This window comes from Sorex fumeus, unplaced genomic scaffold, assembly GCF_029834395.1.
Source record: "Sorex fumeus unplaced genomic scaffold, SorFum_2.1 ptg000095l, whole genome shotgun sequence".
NCBI lineage: Eukaryota > Metazoa > Chordata > Mammalia > Eulipotyphla > Soricidae > Sorex > Sorex fumeus.
Window position 1 is genome coordinate 7,306,405 of NW_026606152.1, and position 17,755 is coordinate 7,324,159.

The 17,755-nt window shown below is 36.7% G+C and overlaps 1 protein-coding gene across 3 annotated transcripts in view; it reads left to right on the plus strand.

Moving 5' to 3' along the window:
* Positions 1-17,755, plus strand: part of RAP1GDS1 (Rap1 GTPase-GDP dissociation stimulator 1) — a 247,978-nt gene that overhangs the window by 108,998 nt on the left and 121,225 nt on the right. For all 3 annotated transcript variants that reach the window (XM_056132662.1, XM_056132663.1, XM_056132664.1), the window contains exon 4: positions 1,388-1,513. In XM_056132662.1, coding sequence (XP_055988637.1) covers positions 1,388-1,513 — 126 coding nt within the window. The remainder of the gene's footprint in view (positions 1-1,387; positions 1,514-17,755) is intronic.

Below are 17,755 nucleotides of genomic sequence, written 5' to 3' on the forward strand. Positions count from 1 at the left end.
GCAGGGGTGGAGCGGGACAGAAAGGTATATGGTGTTGGGAATAGAACTTGCCCTAGTAAGGCATGTGCTACTGTAGTACATCTCTGAGTGCTATTGTAATTGTTTTTTTTGGTAAGTGGTGAGATACCGCGTGTTGTCGAGTTTAAACACAAAAACAAAATTCCATCAACCTTATATTTAAAAGTTGGCTTTAAGGTTGGGAACATTCTAAATTATAAATCTTATATTTAAACTGCAAAGACTGTTTGCTAATACAACATGAAAATAAATGGCTTGTGATATAAAGTATTCCATTTAGTTTGAGAGGAATGTTTCTGTAACTTCCTGTTGTAAGAGGGGAAAATAAGTTGTTATAGGAGCAGTGTAGCTCACATAAGAGAGCTATATGATTGTGCTTTAAGAATTTGAAAATGAAAAGAGGGACTTGCTTTTTATGGTACTTGGTGGAAGAAACTAAGTAGTGCCCCCCCTTTCTAAGTATAACTTTGAAAATATAGATTTATTTTTTCATAAGATGGGTTATTGGTAAGGAATTATCTCTTTGATCACTTAACTGTTAACTAGAACATCCAGTAAATCATTTTCAAAATGATAATCTTAATACTGCCTATTAAATAATTTTTACCAATTATAGTATTCTTCAATTTTGTAGTAGTCTCTCATGAGACACAGCAAAAAGCATTTATGTAAAGAAAATATGAATAATCCATTACATTAATTTTAATAAAAGAATGAAAATAAGAAATAGATGGTTGCAGTAGTACTTGCCAATTGAAAAAGATCTATTAATTTTACTTGTTTGTGTAAACCTTTAAAGAAAATTGCAGGCTGGAGAAATAGTATGGCAGGTAAGGCATTTTCTTTGCATGCCGCAAACACGGTTTGATCCCCAGCGTCACATATTGTCCCTCAAGTCCAGCCATTAGATCATTGCCCATTGTGTCCCCCAAACCAAATAAAAATAAACAGTATTAATGAACAATTGGGAATCATTACACAGCTTGATTATGTGGTTTATAATGCTGATATGTAATGACCAGGTTAGTAGAATGAATATTGCTGCCCTTTCCATCATTGTGTATCATCATCCAAGCATTTGCAGTTATTGTAAGAAAATAGTAGTAGCTTCCTTAGAATAGAGTTTTAGTACATAATAACAGTTTTGTAAAAATCTGTTTAGTTTATGGCAGACTATCAGCTAAGAAAAATATGCCCAAAATCATTGTTTTGGGATGACTTTATGCAGTGTTTAGTAGAATTGTAATGGTCCTTTCAATAGAAATGCACTTTTAAATGGTAAATCAGTTCAGTTGTGGGGGTCCTTAAAAGAAGGGTTTATAAGTTTTGAATCTTTAGATTTTTTTAATTTAATAATGTGTCTTTTCAGAATTTATGCGAATTCCCTGTGTGGATGCTGGATTGATTTCACCCCTGGTACAGCTGCTGAATAGCAAAGACCAGGAAGTGCTGCTTCAAACTGGCAGGGCTCTAGGAAACATATGTTATGATAGCCGTAAGTATTAAAATGTCAGTAACACATAAATTTTAAGAAATAAAAGTTTTAAAATTAATACAAATTTTAGTGTAACTGTTCTTTTCTAGGGTAAGACACTAACATGGGGCAGTATGCATTAGCTCTGCTTATGTAGCAGAAGGGATGAGGTTTTGTGCGATAGGGTTCATTAGAAGTCATAGTAAATGAATTCTTTCCTTCTGATATGCCAAAGAATATTTTCAAAGCAAAGTCAGTTTCTAAAAAAATGAAATTTTCAAGGTAAAATCTCATGTTTAATTGAAATACCATCTTTGAATGAGAAGGCTTATGAACACAGTTTTTTTCCCCCCCCCAAAGATCTCAAGTCCAAATACATTTTAAATTATTTGTGATTCAGTAAAACCATTTATTAAAATCCATTATCTTTTCAGCTGGATTGGCTTACAGTATCTGCATTGACTCCATTTCTATTTGTCATTGTGTCATTGTCATCCTCACCACTTTCCATAATGTGCTGTTCTGTTTAGGCAAAGAGAAAGTAAGAACATGTGTATGGATAGAGTACCAAAATTTTGTATTTTCTACTTCTTATATATATATCTAAAAAAATACTTTGAATGTCAGTTTCAAAGATTATCCTGATTTTTCTTCAATTATTTTCTGAGCCCAAAACACATATTTTAGCATTTACCTTTTCAGTGTGCTAGATAATTAGGTAACTTGATAACTTTTTCTGTTTAGTTTCACAACTGAATTTATATTTTTTTGTCAACAATGGGAGACATGATCCTCTTATAAGTTGCAGTGTTTCAAAAAGTTATTTGTGTATATAAGCCAGATGAAAAATTAGGTAATAAGCATGTTTGTTTTGATAAAGGAAGAAGTAGGAAAATACGAAAATTGTGGCTTTCAGTTGTAACTTGGAGTAAAGCTATTCATTTGTTCTTTCTCACTGTTTTCTAGAACATGCTACCGTTTGCGTTTTATATTTTTATTATTTTCATTGAACATCATACTTTTGACATTGGTGTTCAAGAATGAACCATAATCACATTTTATGTGATTAATTTTAATAAAACATATAAATAAAAAAGAGCCTGACAAGCTATTGAGACTATCTTGCCCGCATGGCAAAGCCTGGAAAGCTACCCGTGACACATTTGATATGCCAAACACAGTAACACCAAGTCTCACAATGGAGACATTACTGGGCCCGCTCGAGCAAATCGATGAACAACGGGAGGACAGCGCCACAGTGCTACAGTATAGTACAGACTGATGGCAAGCATGCACATGTAGAGTATCGTTCTAATTACTTTGTTATTTTTGTTCCATTTTAATTCTTTTTTGAAGACTTATTTAAAAATTCTTAAAGGATCATACTTCTCCCTTAATTAATTAATGATAAATATTATTATCTCCCTTGGTTACTCCCAAGAAGTGTACAAGAAGCCTGCAGTAGCCTGGGAAGCGCAGGTTCATTTGGTTCAGTGTGAATCTGGTGATGTGTTGTTGTTTGAGTTTAGCAATGCTGGGTGTCACAGAACTACCCATCCACTCGTCCACTGTGGTATACTCAGAGTCACCAGGGCCATATTGGGCAGTGGTGGGGGTCAGGCAGTGCTGGACTCAGCCGGGGACCTCCATATCTTGGAGGTGTGCTTCAGCCCTGTGAACTATCTTCCTGGCCATGTATTTTTATTCTTACCCTTCTATGCCTATTGCTAGAATTTAAATCTACCAAAAGTATTCTTTAATGTTTGGACCGTTTAATTTTTCTCTTATGTTTGTTTGGACATAACAAATACCTAGTTTGAGTATTTCTGTTGAAGAATATGTTGTCCATTTACAAATACTCTGTAATATTGCTTTCGATTTTGGGGGAACAGTGCAAATTTATATCATGTGTGCTTTAAAGGTAAGGTAAGGTAAAGGCCCTCCCATTGTTCATCGATTTGCTCGAGCGGGCCCAGTAACGTCTCCATTGGAGACTTTGTTGTTACTGTGTCTGGCATATCTAATACGTCACGGGGAGCTTGCCAGGCTCTGCCGTGCGGGCGAGATCCTCTCAGTAGCTTGCCGGGCTCTCCGAGAGGGGCGGAGGAATCGAACTCGGGTCGGCCATGTTGGCCACTTGTAAGGCGAACGCCCTACCGCTGTGCTTTAAAGAACTTTGAAATTAGAGTCATAATGTCTAGTTAATGAGTTTGATGAAAACCAACAAACAAACACTGTCCTCCCGTTGTTCATCAGTTTGCTCGAGTGGGCCCAGTAATGTCTCCATTTTTTTTGAGATTTGCTGTTACTGTGTTTGGCATATTGAATACATCGTGGGTAGCTTGCCAGGCTTTGCTGTGGGGGCGAGATACTCTCGGTAGATTGCCGGGCTCTCTGGGAGGGGTGGAGGAATCGAACCCAGCACAGCTGGGCTGGCTGCGCACAAGGCAAATGCCCTACTGCTGTGCTCTCACTCCAGTTTTTTTTATTATATTGTTTATCATGTCTATTTTTCTTATTCTGATAAGGTATTTAGTATAAATTCTGAATATGCTGTAAATTGTGTGGTTAACGTTTTGGTTTTGTTTATTTATAAATATAATCAGTCCCCTTTAGCTCAGTGGAAGTTGTGCAGATTAATGGAAAATTAGGCATAGTAAATAGTTTTTATGCTGTCAAGCCATATTGGTAAAAATGCATGTATTATCTTAAAAATAAATAAAGAATCCATGTAATGAAAGTGTGTTGATTGTGCCATGCTGTCACTGTCCTCCTATTGTTCATCGATTTGCTCGAGCGGGCCCAGTAACGTCTCTGTCGTGAGACTTGTTGTTACTGTGTTTGGCATATTGAATATGCCACGGGTAGCTTGCCAGGCTCTGCCGTGCGGGCGAGATACTCTCGGTAGCTTGCCGGGCTCTCCGAGAGGGGCGGAGGAATCGAACTCAGGTCAGCCATGTTGACTGCATGCAAGGCAAACGCCCTACCTGCTGTGCTATTGCTCCATCCCTCTTATTCATTTACTTTTCATAAGACAGTGTGCTTTTTCATTTAATTTGAAACTATATCTCTGAATTGGATTTCTTTAGAATCCATGTCAGGAAAGTAAATTATATTTGAATTATAAAAATATTTTAAAAATCTGAATTTCTTTGGAATACACTTCTAATTTTATAATAGTTGAGTGTATGAAAAAACAGAAATATCTTACAAATAGTATTAAATATTTCATTTTAATAAATTGATAAATTAGCTTTCTTTTCCTCTTGGTAGTGTTCTATTCTTAGAATAGAAAACTATATGCACCAACCCTGTAAAAAACGAGCACTTTTTCTTTAAAATTACTCGTGTTTCTGTTTTATCAAACTTTTTAGCTTTTCATACTACTTAATTTATAAGTATGTTCCAAATGAGTAATTTTGAGTGTGGGGTTATTCGGAATGATAATGCATCAGAATAATAAAGGAAGTAGTATAGGTAATTCACTGGGTTATTGAATATCAAGAATGGAATATCAAGAAAAAATATAACTAGATAATAACAAGAATGATAGTAGAATTAATGTAGATAGTAAGTACCACTGAAATTCATTGATTTGAGATAAAAATTTATAGGTTTTTATTTAAATATGTAGAAATCAAGCCATTTGTTTTTTATAAATTAATATGACTGCTAAGTGGGATAAAGTGGGGTTTTACTCTAGATGAACTTTCTGAATTCCAGTCTCTTGCATATAAAGATGAAAACAGTCACTAGCTGGGAATGTTGTTTATTTAAAAAGTCTGGTCTTTTTTCTGCTCTTAGACTTACCACTTCGGTTTGAATTTTTCTTTCAAGTATCTAAACTATTTCATGTTTACTATTTGTTTATTTGCTTTGGGCCACATGTGACTGGGCTCAGCACCTGCTCTTGGCTCTGTGCTCAAGGACCACCCCTGATGGTTTGGACCATATGTGGTGCAGGACCCCAGTCAGCCACGTGCAGCCATGTTCCTTACCTGATGTCCTATTTCTCTGGTGACAGAAGCAAAATTTTGAGACTTCCACCCCACCTTGAAATAGCTTTACTAAATACTTTGCCAAAACAGTCCTATTTATTTTATTTGGGGGGGGGATGTTTAGGCCACACTCAAACAACCAAATTTGTGGTGTCCCTTCTTTCAGTTTGATATATATATATATTTGTGTGGGCTGGAGCGGTAGCACAGCAGGTAGGGCGTTTGCCTTGCACATGGCCGACCTGGGTTCAGATCCTCCATCCCTCTCGGAGAGCCCAGCAAGCTACCGAGAGTATCCCACCCGCACTGCAGGGCCTGCCAAGCCACCCGTGACGTATTTGATATGCCAAAAACAGTAACAACAAGTCTCACAATGGAGGTGTTACTGGTGCCCACTTGAGCAAATCGATGAACAACGGGAGGACAGTGCTACAGTGCTATATTTGTGCACATTTAAAATTGCTTGTATATTTTAGTGGCTTTATAGGTTTAAAGAGCCTTAAGTTAAATTTTCATACTATATTTGTAATCCAAAGAATAAATTGATGACTGGAGACTTGAGTTTTTTTTCTGTTTATTCATTGTTACCGCTTGAGTCAAGAAATAATTGATATTGCATACACTGATTAAATGTTAAATTTTATTATTAGAGAATAGGAAAAGGTGATTACCTGAAATTGAATGTTCATCTTTATATGCCAATAAAAGAATAATACATAAGTTAAATCAATAAATATAAAAATTGAGCAGGTACTCCTCTTTGTGATAATAAAGTTAATTATATTTAATTACTTGGTTAGATGCACACTTAAGAAACCTATTGTGTTATCTTATATGATATAAAGAAAATTGTATTTTTTATCATTGATGAATAAAAATTTTAAATGAAGTACTAATCAGACTTTCCACAGTAAATGTTAATGAAATGAAATACATATTATTTCATTGTCTTAAAGTATAAATGAAATGTATACTTAAAATATATGGATCTGTTTGTACATTAGTGATTCTAACTATACTTTTTATTTTAATATTAGGGATAAAGAAAGTATTTATCCCTTTGAATACAAATACTAAAACTAATTCTATAGTTTAGTAATGTAAGTTGTTAGGTGGTAAATATGTTAATATAATACATGCTTGAATTGCCTGAGTAAAATATATTTGCAGCAATTATTTTTTCAAGGAGGTTGAGTATAAAATAGAATTATTAGTCAATTTTTATTAGCATAAAATACTATTTCTAAACTCATCTTTTTTGTATTTTAGGAATAATTTATTATCAAACTGTATTTCTATGTGCATAAGAATAAACATGAGTTGCTATGTTTAGAGACATAATTTATGGTTATTATCACATGAAAGTCTTCTATTGTTTGGGTGTCTTAAATATAAAGTCTGAACTAGATGGTTTTTATATTTTACCATAAACTTTAAAAAACAGGCGTTTATGCCATTAAAGCGTTTTGACATGGTGGAAATTAACTGCACTATGAATCACAATTTGAAGATAGTTACAGAAATTATAGTAAATCTGTGAATTTTAACCAGAATAAATATAAATCAGGTGAGGGGATACTAATTACTGCTGTATTTTAAAAGTGTATTGCTTATAAAAAACTTTAATTACTATTATTATGATTTAAAAAATTTTTAATGTGCCTCCTGGAAAGCAAATATCTGTTAGGAATTTTAGTTTTACTGCTTGTTAAATTTTCATTGAGTGGTTGTGATTTTTGTTTTGGTAAAGTGGAATTGTAGATAAAATAAGGTTTATGTATAGAAGTACAGCATATTATAGAAGTGCAGCATATTTTTGTTTGGTAAAGTAGAAGTTTGGATAAAATAAGGTTTACTTATATGGAGACCTTACTGGGTCCGCTCGAGCAAATCGATGGATGGGAGAACCGTGGACCATGGAATAAGGTTTATTTATAGAAGTACAACATAGGAAATACCACGAGCAATTATATTTAGTCTACTATGACAAATGCCATATAGACTGGATGGCTTAGAAAATAGACATGGAGGTGAGAGGAAGAGTTTGGTGAGAACAAAACAAACAAACATTTATTTCATATAGTCTGGAAGGGGAGAAATCTAACAAAGATCAAGGTGCACTCAGTATGCTATGTATCTGGCTAGAGCATTCTTCCTGCATTGAAGGTGAACTCATTGTATCCTCAGAAAGCATGGAGATAAGAGAGTGGAAACAGAAGTGTGTTCTCCTTTCTGTTGCAACCAAGGCACTGATTTCTTTCTAGAGGGGTCTCCCTGCCTGGCCTGGCCTGATTTTCTCCCAATACTTAATCCCTTTATATTAGAAGTTAGGATATCAACTTATGGGGAGACCCAAGCATTTAGTCCATTAATATTATTCAAAAATATGCTGTTCTAAAATAAGTAATACGTGTCTTATGCATATTTTACTATGCACAAAATATTCTGAATAAAGGTATAAATATCACAAGCCACAGTGCAAAAAGGACACTCAGCTGCCACGGGCACATGCTTTCCAGTGAATCAATGCTTTGCACTGAATTTTGCACAGGTGCTAAATTAGGACTCAGTTTCAAGCTGCTGTACTCCATACTCACCCACTCCCTCACTCCCCCCCACAGCACTGCCAGGTATGGCCCTGGAGGCCCCAGGTGCAGCCAGATGTGCACCATGCCCTGTCTGCAGTGGTGGGCATGGTGGCACTCGGCACTGGAGAGCCTAGCAGTTCGTCATCCTCAGACTTTCACATTTAACCTCCTAGCCACCCGGACTGAGTATTGTGGAAGTAGCCCCCAAACTCCCAGAGACTGCTTGGGAGACCCCTCATGCCCCAAATTGATAATGTTTAATACTTAATTCAAAGAGTTCTGTAGCCTATTTTATTTTTTGATGACTTAATTTGAAGCATATTCAACATAAAATTTGAAGAAGTTTTTATTTTAATGTATTTTATTTTTTGTAGTGCCAGGGCTCAAACTCAGATCCTCACATATTCAATGCAAGTGTTCTACCTCTTGAGTTATGTCCCTACCCCTCTTCTACCAAAGCATAATTTTACTTTCTATCATACCGGCTCAGTTTCTCTGTTGTGTAATGTATGCAAGTTTTATTGAAGTATATGCTTATATTTTACTTTCTAGACCTATTACCTAATAAAAATAACATTTTCATGAGTGAATATTCTTAAATATATACTGATGGTCATTATATGAAACTCTACATATGATAAAATTGCATAGACCTGTACATCCCTTCACATACACACATTCATATAAAAACAGATGGAATTTGGGTAAGCTTTTTAGATTGCATTACTCTGTTTCCTGGATGGGCTATTACACTGAAATTTGGTTAGTTTTGGGACAAACTTTCAATAGACATACCCAGAATCTGTACTTTAGTCATTTATCTTTTCCCAAGCTTCATGTACCCAGGAAACATTTGATTTCTCTATTCTGTGGAGATAGCTTGTTTCTTTAAGTCCTTTCTGAAGGGTTGGAAAGAAAAAAGTGGTAAAAATACATAATTAACACATACACCAAAAAATCTTAAGGTATAACCAATAACAGTAAAGAGCCCTTTCAATTGCTTTGTATAAAACAAAACAAAACAAAAACCCTGCAGTTGTTGTAAAAGATAAAAAGCATCTAATTTTTTTCCCCAGAATTTGATGTTTAAAAAATAAGTCAGGTGTGACCCAAAAAGCAAAAAATAAATAAAGAAAGAAAAAATAAGTCAACAAAAAATTGATAACCTCAAAATAAAGTTTAATACATTCATACACAATGTGAGTATACATGGGCTGGAGCGATTGCACAGCAGGTAGGGCGTTTGCCTTGTATGCGGCCTACCCAAGTTCAATTCTTCCATCTCTCTCAGAGAACCCAGCAAGCTACCTAGAGTATCCCGCCTGCACAGCAGAGCCCAGCAAGCTCCCCGTGGTGTATTTGATATGCCAAAAACAGTAACAAGAAGTCTCACAATGGAGATGGTACTGCTGCCTGCTTGAGCAAATCAATGAATAACGGGAGGACAGTGCTACAGTGCTACATTCATACACAGGCACTGCAGTTTGTTTCAGTGTGTGAAGGAAAGGATGATTCTTATTTGGGAACTTTGATCAGAGAACGTAATCTATAAGTAATGAACTCTTAGTTTTTGCAACCTTTAGTGTTGAGTTTGATTATCAGCGTTCCTAGACTGGAGAATTTCTTTGTTGGGCCACAGGCTCTACTCAAGGCAAGTTTTCTCTTTAGCTAGGTTTAGCCTGTTAAATAATTCATAATTTATCTTTGTTATATAATTACTTTGCTGATAATCATTTTGGTTTGGAAGTCCAAGCATGTGTGTCTCATATTGAAGGAAGTAATAATGTATATAAATATGTAAAAAATGAGATACTACTTGAAAATTTTACCTAAGTTCTATGAGAGAGTTCATTTATATTTGAGTTTATCTGGTGGTCTTTTAGAGAAGAAAACATTTATTTATTTATTTATAGATTTAAGGGCTGTGCCTGGTGGTGCTCACGGCTTAATCCTGATTCTACTCTCAGGGACTTTTGGGTGGGTACTCCTGGTGGGACTTGGGAAACCATATCTGGTGCAGGATAATGAACCTGGGTTGGCCATATGCAAGGAAAGTTGTCTGTCTCTTTTGTCTCTGTTCTGTCTCTCTGACTCCTAGAGAAGAAAACATTTTATTTACTTCAGTTTAGACCTCTGGTGAGAGATTGAAAGATTTTGTTCTGGGTTCTGAAAAGTATTTTAAATGATGAATAAAGAATGGAGAGATATGTTTTGAGCACAGATTGGAGAAAGATTTGTACAGTAGAAAACCGTTAAAGCTATTCAAACAAGTCAACTGACTGCTTAAGTTGATACCATAGAGAAAGTTAATTTGAAATAAATGCACATGGTAATAAGCAGTCATTTTTCACAAGAAGTGTACAGCTGAAAACCTTCTGGAACTTTTTCTTGATCATACCTCCAAACCATTAAACCAGACTCTGTATCCAGCCCATCTTGTATCTTCTTTAAATTCTCATAATGATTCTGATTCCTACTTACATATAATTGAATAGTGAAATGACCAGTTAGAGAGCTGTTTGTTTGTTTTCCCCCCAAATGTGAGAAATGTTGTGAAAAAGAATAGGAAGTGTGTGTGTGTGTGTGTCTATGTGTGCGCGTGTGTGTGCGTGCATGCGCGCATGCATGTGCATTTTTGTTCATGTGCACTTATGTGATAGATGCCTCGTGCTGCTAGGGCTGGGATGAGGTGAATGCTGGTTTTTTACATTTGATAGGTACTCATTAAAAAAAAGTCTTTAAGTTGAGTCGTGTGGAGACAGATCAATTTTCAAGAACATTGGAGAATGAGAAAATTAAAGACTTGTAGAATTCGAGCCAGAATTCGAGAAAGGGACACTCCTTCACTGTTGCTGGGAATGCCGACTGGTTCAGCCCTTTTGGAAAACAGTAGGGACGTTCCTCAAAAAACTAGAAATTGAGCTCCCATTTGACCCAGCAATACCACTCCTGGGAATATATCCCAGAGAGGCAAAAATGTGTAGCCGAAGTGACATCCGCACTTGTTTGTTCATTGCAGCACTCTTTACAGTAGCCAGAAACTGGAAGAAACCTGAGTGCCCAAGAACAGATGACTGGTTAAAGAAACTTTGGTACATCTACACAATGGAGTACTATGTAGCTGTTAGAAAAGATGAAGTCATGAAATTTACATACAAGTGGTACAATATGGAAAGTATCATGCTAAGCGAAATGAGTCAGAAAGAGAGGGATAGACATAGAAAGGTTGCATTCATCTGGGGGATATAAAATAGCAAAATATGAGATTAATATCCAAGTATAGCTGAGATCAACACCAGGAGGATTACTCCATAGCTTAGAGGCCAGCCGGGTATTCTAGGGGAAAGGACAGTTCAGATAGAGAAGGGAGCACCAAATGGAGGGTGTTTGGAGGATCCTCCCAGGAGGGGAGATGCAGGTTGAAAGTAGACTGGACTGAACATGTTTGCCACTCAATGCCTCTTTTGCTGATCACAACACCCAAAAGGAGAGAGAGAACAAAAGGGAATGCCCTGCCACAGTGGCAGGGGGGAATGGGGGGGGGATGGAGGGGAGGGATATTATCCTGGTGGTGGAAAATGGGCACTGGTGGAGGGATGGGTATTTGATCATGGTATGACCGAAATCCAAGCACAAAAATTTGTAAATCTACAACTGTACCTCATGGTGTTTCACTAATAAAAAATAAATAAAAAAAAATTTTAAAAAAAGGAGCCAGAATTGTGAGAATAGTATAGAATAGTGTATACAGGAACATATTTGTTGAACTAGGAATCCAGAGAAAAATTATATTGAAGGAGACCAAACAGATGAAGTAAATAAATCATGAATCCAAGCACTGAGTGAAAATATAAAAATAATGGAGTTAGGTGGGCAGTCAAATAAGTATTTTTATGCTGCCTTCTTCTTTCCAATAAAAGTAGTAGTCAAAGTCAATATCATGGAGGTGGTAGGAGACTTGTGCCACAAAGGACATCATAACTGTGACTATGGGGCATAATAAAAAGTGTCATGAAGATCCTTTTAAAAAATAAATAGTAAAGAATATCTATGGCTAGAGATCCTGATTTTTATCATTTATTAATACGTGTTGGTGCAGATAAAATATGTATTGACTAAAAAGCTAATTTAAATGTGCTTTGCTGTGCTTTCAGGAAAGAGCCACTGAAAATAAATTGAAATTGATTCTTTTAAAAATAGGATGTTTATTTTTTAATTTATTTATTTTTTAAAATTTTATTTTATAAAGTAGTTCACAATATTGATTACATTTAATATTCAAACACCAATCCCACTACTGTTACACTTTCCTTCCACCATATTTTGGATGTTTCCATCCGAATCCCAATCCCTGCCCCAAAGCACAACCACAATAATATATTTTTTATTGTTTGTTATGAAAATCTGCTGAGAATGCTAGAAAAAAGTAGCCTTAGAAGAAAGAGTGTGAGATTGTTGTATTTCACCCAGGGCCCATTAAACTCTTCTATAAGAGGTCACTAACATGTTGTTAAAGGTTGAGCCTTGTATGTTTTTTATATATATCTGTAAAAAATATATATTTTATATATAATATAATATTTATATATAGTAAAGGTAAGGTAAAGGCCCTCCCGTTGATCGTCGATTTGCTCGAGCGGGCCCAGTAACGTCTCCATTGGAGACTTTGTTGTTACTGTGTCTGGCATATCGAATACTCTCGGTAGCTTGCCGGGCTCTCCAAGAGGGGCGGAGGAATCGAACTCGGGTCGGCCATGTTGGCCGCGTGCAAGGCAGACGCCCTACCCGCTGTGCTATCGCTCCAGCCCATATGTATAATATAATATTTATATATTATATATATCCTGGATTGGCTGCATGCAAGGCAAATGCCCTACCCACTGTACCATTATACATTTATTATTATATTATTTTTTATTTAAATTTGGTGCTGGGGATTGAGCCTAGAGCCCTCTAGAGTGCTTTGCCTCTGAGACACATCCTGACACCAGGGTACTTATTTTTTTTTACTGTGATCTGACTGGAACAATAGCAAGAACAGGGTGTTTGCCTTACACTCGGCCCACCTGGGTTTGATTTTTCTGTCCCTCTTGGAGAACCTGGCAAGCTACCGAGAGTATCCTGCCTGCACAGCAGAGCCTGGCAAACTCCCCGTGTCATATTTGATATGCCAAAAACAGTAACAAGAAGTCTCACAATGGAGACATTACTGGTGCCCCCTCAAGGAAATCAATGAACAATGGGAGAACGGGAGGACAGTGCGCCAGTGCTATTAGATATATATATATAATATATATTATATATATATGTATGTATATTTCCCTCTAAGATTGGTTGCCTCCGACTTTGAACCCTGTCACCTGTGGTGCAGTAATCCTGGAGTACTTGTAGAGTATGTGGTTTGAAATGTTGTGGCCGTGTGGCCCAGTAATAGATGCATTTGTGGGTGATGCTTGGCCCAGGCGTGTGGAGAGTGGTCATGAGCATGGTGGCGGCTGAGTTGGAAATTATTGGCTGCCAGGGCTGCATCCCTTGTGGCAGGGAGAGGTCTCACCCACCTCCCTCCAGGGTGCCCCGAGTGAAACAGCCTGGTACAAGGTTATGGCGAGTGTCATGTTGCTCCCTTCTGGGAGAGAAGGACGTGCAATCTGAAATATGATGATTAATGTAGTTTCATGTAATTAGAAATACAGTGGGAAGAAAAGTGAGGCAGAGGTAATTAGGAAGCAGTTTTAGTAGAACAGATATGGCAAATACAGAACAGAGTAGAGAAATGAAATTAAAATTTGAAGTGAGTTTTGATTTTGTTGTTAATTGATTGGTTTTTGCATAGTAGCTTACCAGATTTAAGCTGTGTTAAAAACTAACCCTTCAGAGAGTTGAAAATGATCTCTCTGAACAAGAACTGAGCACTGAAAATAGGTAAAGGGATATACTTGATAACCTTTAAGTACCTGTATTGCACACCATAATGTCCAAAGGTGCATCATGGTCTGAAAGGATGATACAATTTCAGTTCTCTTAATTTTATGGGGATATGTTTTATGGCCCAGCATGTAGTCTATCTTGGAGAATGTCCCATGTGAACTGGAGAAGAATGTATATTTAGCTTTTGGGGATTAAAAACCCTACATTTGTCTATTAAACCCCTTTCTTCCATTTCTTTTCTCAAAAAAGTATTTTCTTGCTGAACTTTAGTTGTCCTGTCAGGAAGTGGCAAAGTGGTATTGAAGTCTCCAACTATTGTGATGCTATCAATGTCTTTCTTCAAGTCTATGAGCAGTTGTTTTAAGTATTTTTCTGATCCCTCATTTGGTGCATATACATATAGGAATGTGAGTTCTTTCTCTTGTACAGATCCCTCGGTCATTAAGAATGACTTTCCCTGTGTCTTAGAACCTTCTTCAGCCTGAAGTCTGTTATCTGAACTAATATAGCCAACCTGACTTTTTTTGAGGAGGTTGTTTGTTTAAATAACTGTTTTCCAGCTTTTGACTTCAAATCTGTATTTCCTCTGGCTGTTCAAATATGTTTCTTGTAGTCAGCAGAGTGTTGGATTCAATTTTCTAATCCATTATTTCACTGTCACTGTCACTGTCCTCCCGTTGTTCATCGATTTGCTCGAGCGGGCTCAGTAATGTCTCCATCATGAGACTTATTGTTACTGTGTTTGGCATATTGAATATGTCACGGGTAGCTTGCCAGGCTTTTCCATTGGGTCAAGATACTCTTGGTAGCTTGCTGGGCTCTCTGAGAGGGACGGAAGAATCGAACCTAGCTCGGCCGGGCCTACTGCGTACAAGACAAACGCCTTACCTGCTGTGCTATTGCTCCAGCCTATGTCTGTTTTTTTTAATTGAATTACTTTGAAATACAGTTACAAAGCTGTTAATGATTGGTTTCAGTCAAACAGTGTTCCAACCCCTATCCCTCCACCAGAGTACATTTCCACCACCAGTGTCCCATTTTCCTCCCCCCCCCTCAGCCTCTCTAAAGCAGAAACTTTCTCCTCTCTCTCTCTCTCTCTCTCTCTCTCTCTCTCCCCCCCCCCACCCCATCCCTCTTTTTGGTCATTAGGGTTTGCAATACAAATACTGAGAGGTTATCCTTCCTGTTTGTTCCTTTACTTATTTTCAGCATAGAGTTCTTACCAAGAGTGATAATTTCCAAATTCCCAACTATCCTTTTCATAGTGCCTTCTCCTCAAGCACTTGAGGCAGACTTCTGACAATGGACCAATCCTCCTGGCCCTTGTTTCTATTATCCTTGTTTATTAGTCTCACATTTTGTTTTTTATTTACCCTACAAGAGTCCAATGATTCTATGCCTGTCCTTCTCCTTCTGACTCACTTCACTCAGCATGATACTCTATCTCAATTCATTTATAAGCTAATTTCACAACATCATTTTTTCCTAAAAGCTGCATGGTATTGTTTAGATGTACCATAGTTTCTTTACCCATTCATCTCTTTTTGGGTACTTGGCTTATTTCCAGATTCTGGCTATTGTGAATAGTGCTGTAATGAACATAGAAGTGCAGATAGCATTGTTACTGTGTTTTTTAGGGGAGCTTCTGAGCTATATTCCCATAAGTGGTATTATGGGAATATGAAAATTCAATTTCTAGTTCTTTGGGGAATGCCCATATTTTTTTCCAAAAAGACTGAAGCAGGCAGCATTCCCACCAACATTGAAGAATCCCGTTCTCTCCACATCCAATCAGCATAGGTTGCTCTTGTTCTTTTTGATGAGTGCTGATGATAACTGTTATGTTATCATTATAACAATGTGATGATACCTCATTGTTGTTTTGATTTGTATCTCCCTCATTATTAGTGATGTAGAGCATTTTTTTCATGTGCCTTTTGGCCATTTGTATTTTTTCTTTGAGAAAGTTTCTGTTGATTTCCTCTTCCCATCTTTTGATGGGATTGTGTGTCTTTTTCTTGTCAAGTTCTACCAGTGACTTATATATTTTGGACAGTAATCCTTTATCAGATGGGTAATAATTGCATCAATAATATTTCCCAACTTGTGGGTCATCATTGTATCTCTCTCTCTCTTTTTCTTTAGGAGCAAAAGTTTCTTAGTTTAATGTAGTTCTATTTGTTTATCTTTGCTTCCACTTGCTTTATCAGCGTGTTTCATCCATGAAGTTTTCTTTAGCTTCAGTCTCAGAGAGTTCTGCCCACATTTTCCTTAATTGTTGCTTACAGCCCATTGACATTGAGAGACATCATTGTTACAGAGTTTTGTGCCATTTTTTGCAGAAGCTAGGTCTGTTTGTGAGACTTGTTTTATTTTAAACTAGCCCATTTAGTTCTTATAACAATGGGTTTGAATCTATGAACTTCCTGAGTTGTTTATCTGTGAAGTTTTGTATTGTTCCTTCAAATCTGAATGAGAGTCTGGCTGGGTAAAGAACTCTTGGTGAAGCATTCATTTCATTGATTTTTTTTTTTCACTATACCCCACACTGTCTTCGGTCCTGCAGGGTTTCATCTGATAAGTCGGCTGTAAATCTTAAGGATGCTCTCTTGGAAGTAATTTCCTTCTTGAAGTATGACCTTACTGCTTTCAGTAGTGACATCCTTCTTCATGAAGTCACATATGTGTGCAATTTTTGAGAAACTATTGCCAGTTGAAATGATTTATTTTTACCTTTTATTTATTTATTTTATTTGGAGGTACTTTGGTTACCTCTGGTTGTGCTCAGGGTTTACTCCTGACTCTGTGCTCAGGGATCATTCCTGATGGGTTCAGGGGACCATATAGTGTGCTGCAGGTCAAAGCCAAGACAGTTTCATGCAAGGCAAGAACCTTCACCACTGTACTAGCTCTCTAGTCCCTCAAGTTAAATTTTAAATTATGTATGTGTACAAAATCATGCATATATATGCACACATATATATTCTAGAATTTAATTTCTTATTATAAAGTAGTTTCATTTTTCACTTTATTGATATTTGGGTCACAGTTGCAATGCTCAGAGGCTACTCCTGGCTTTGCACCTAGGAGTCACTCCTGGAGGTACTCGGAGTACCACAAGTGATGCAGAGGATCAAATCTGGATTGTTCGCGTGTAAACCATGTGCTTAAACCTCTGTACTGTCTCTCTGGCCCCATTTAGTAGATGCACAGTCTTCTCTTCATGTAACATACAAATGTAGGGATAAAGTAATTGTAGTTATCTCTTTAGGAAATGTAAGGTGATTTATGGATGATGATATGTAGTTATTTTGAAAAGACAATTTTGAGTGATGTTGTAATGAGATAAAATTTTTTGATAATAGAAACCTGTCAGGCCATGAAATTATTAGCAGGCTCATACTGAAGCAGTGTTTATTGAATTCTAAAATAATGTCTACCAAATACCTTATAGTATCCATGGAACAAAGGCTTCCCCTAGCCATACATGTAAATGTAAATATCTGTTATTTTTTGTGTTGGTGAACATGAGGAAGTGCTGGAAGATGTTGCATCTGAAGAGATATCCTTTCCCATACTGTATCCTGCATATCTATTATTTCTGCCATGTGTATGGGGAGAGGGGTACAAATATATTTGAGATTCCTTTGCATGTAAGTAAATTCTTATGAAAGTTTTCTAAATAAAGGTAGAATTGAACCTGAATATGCCACAGAATTGAAAATTTTCTTATTTTGGATCACTGTCAC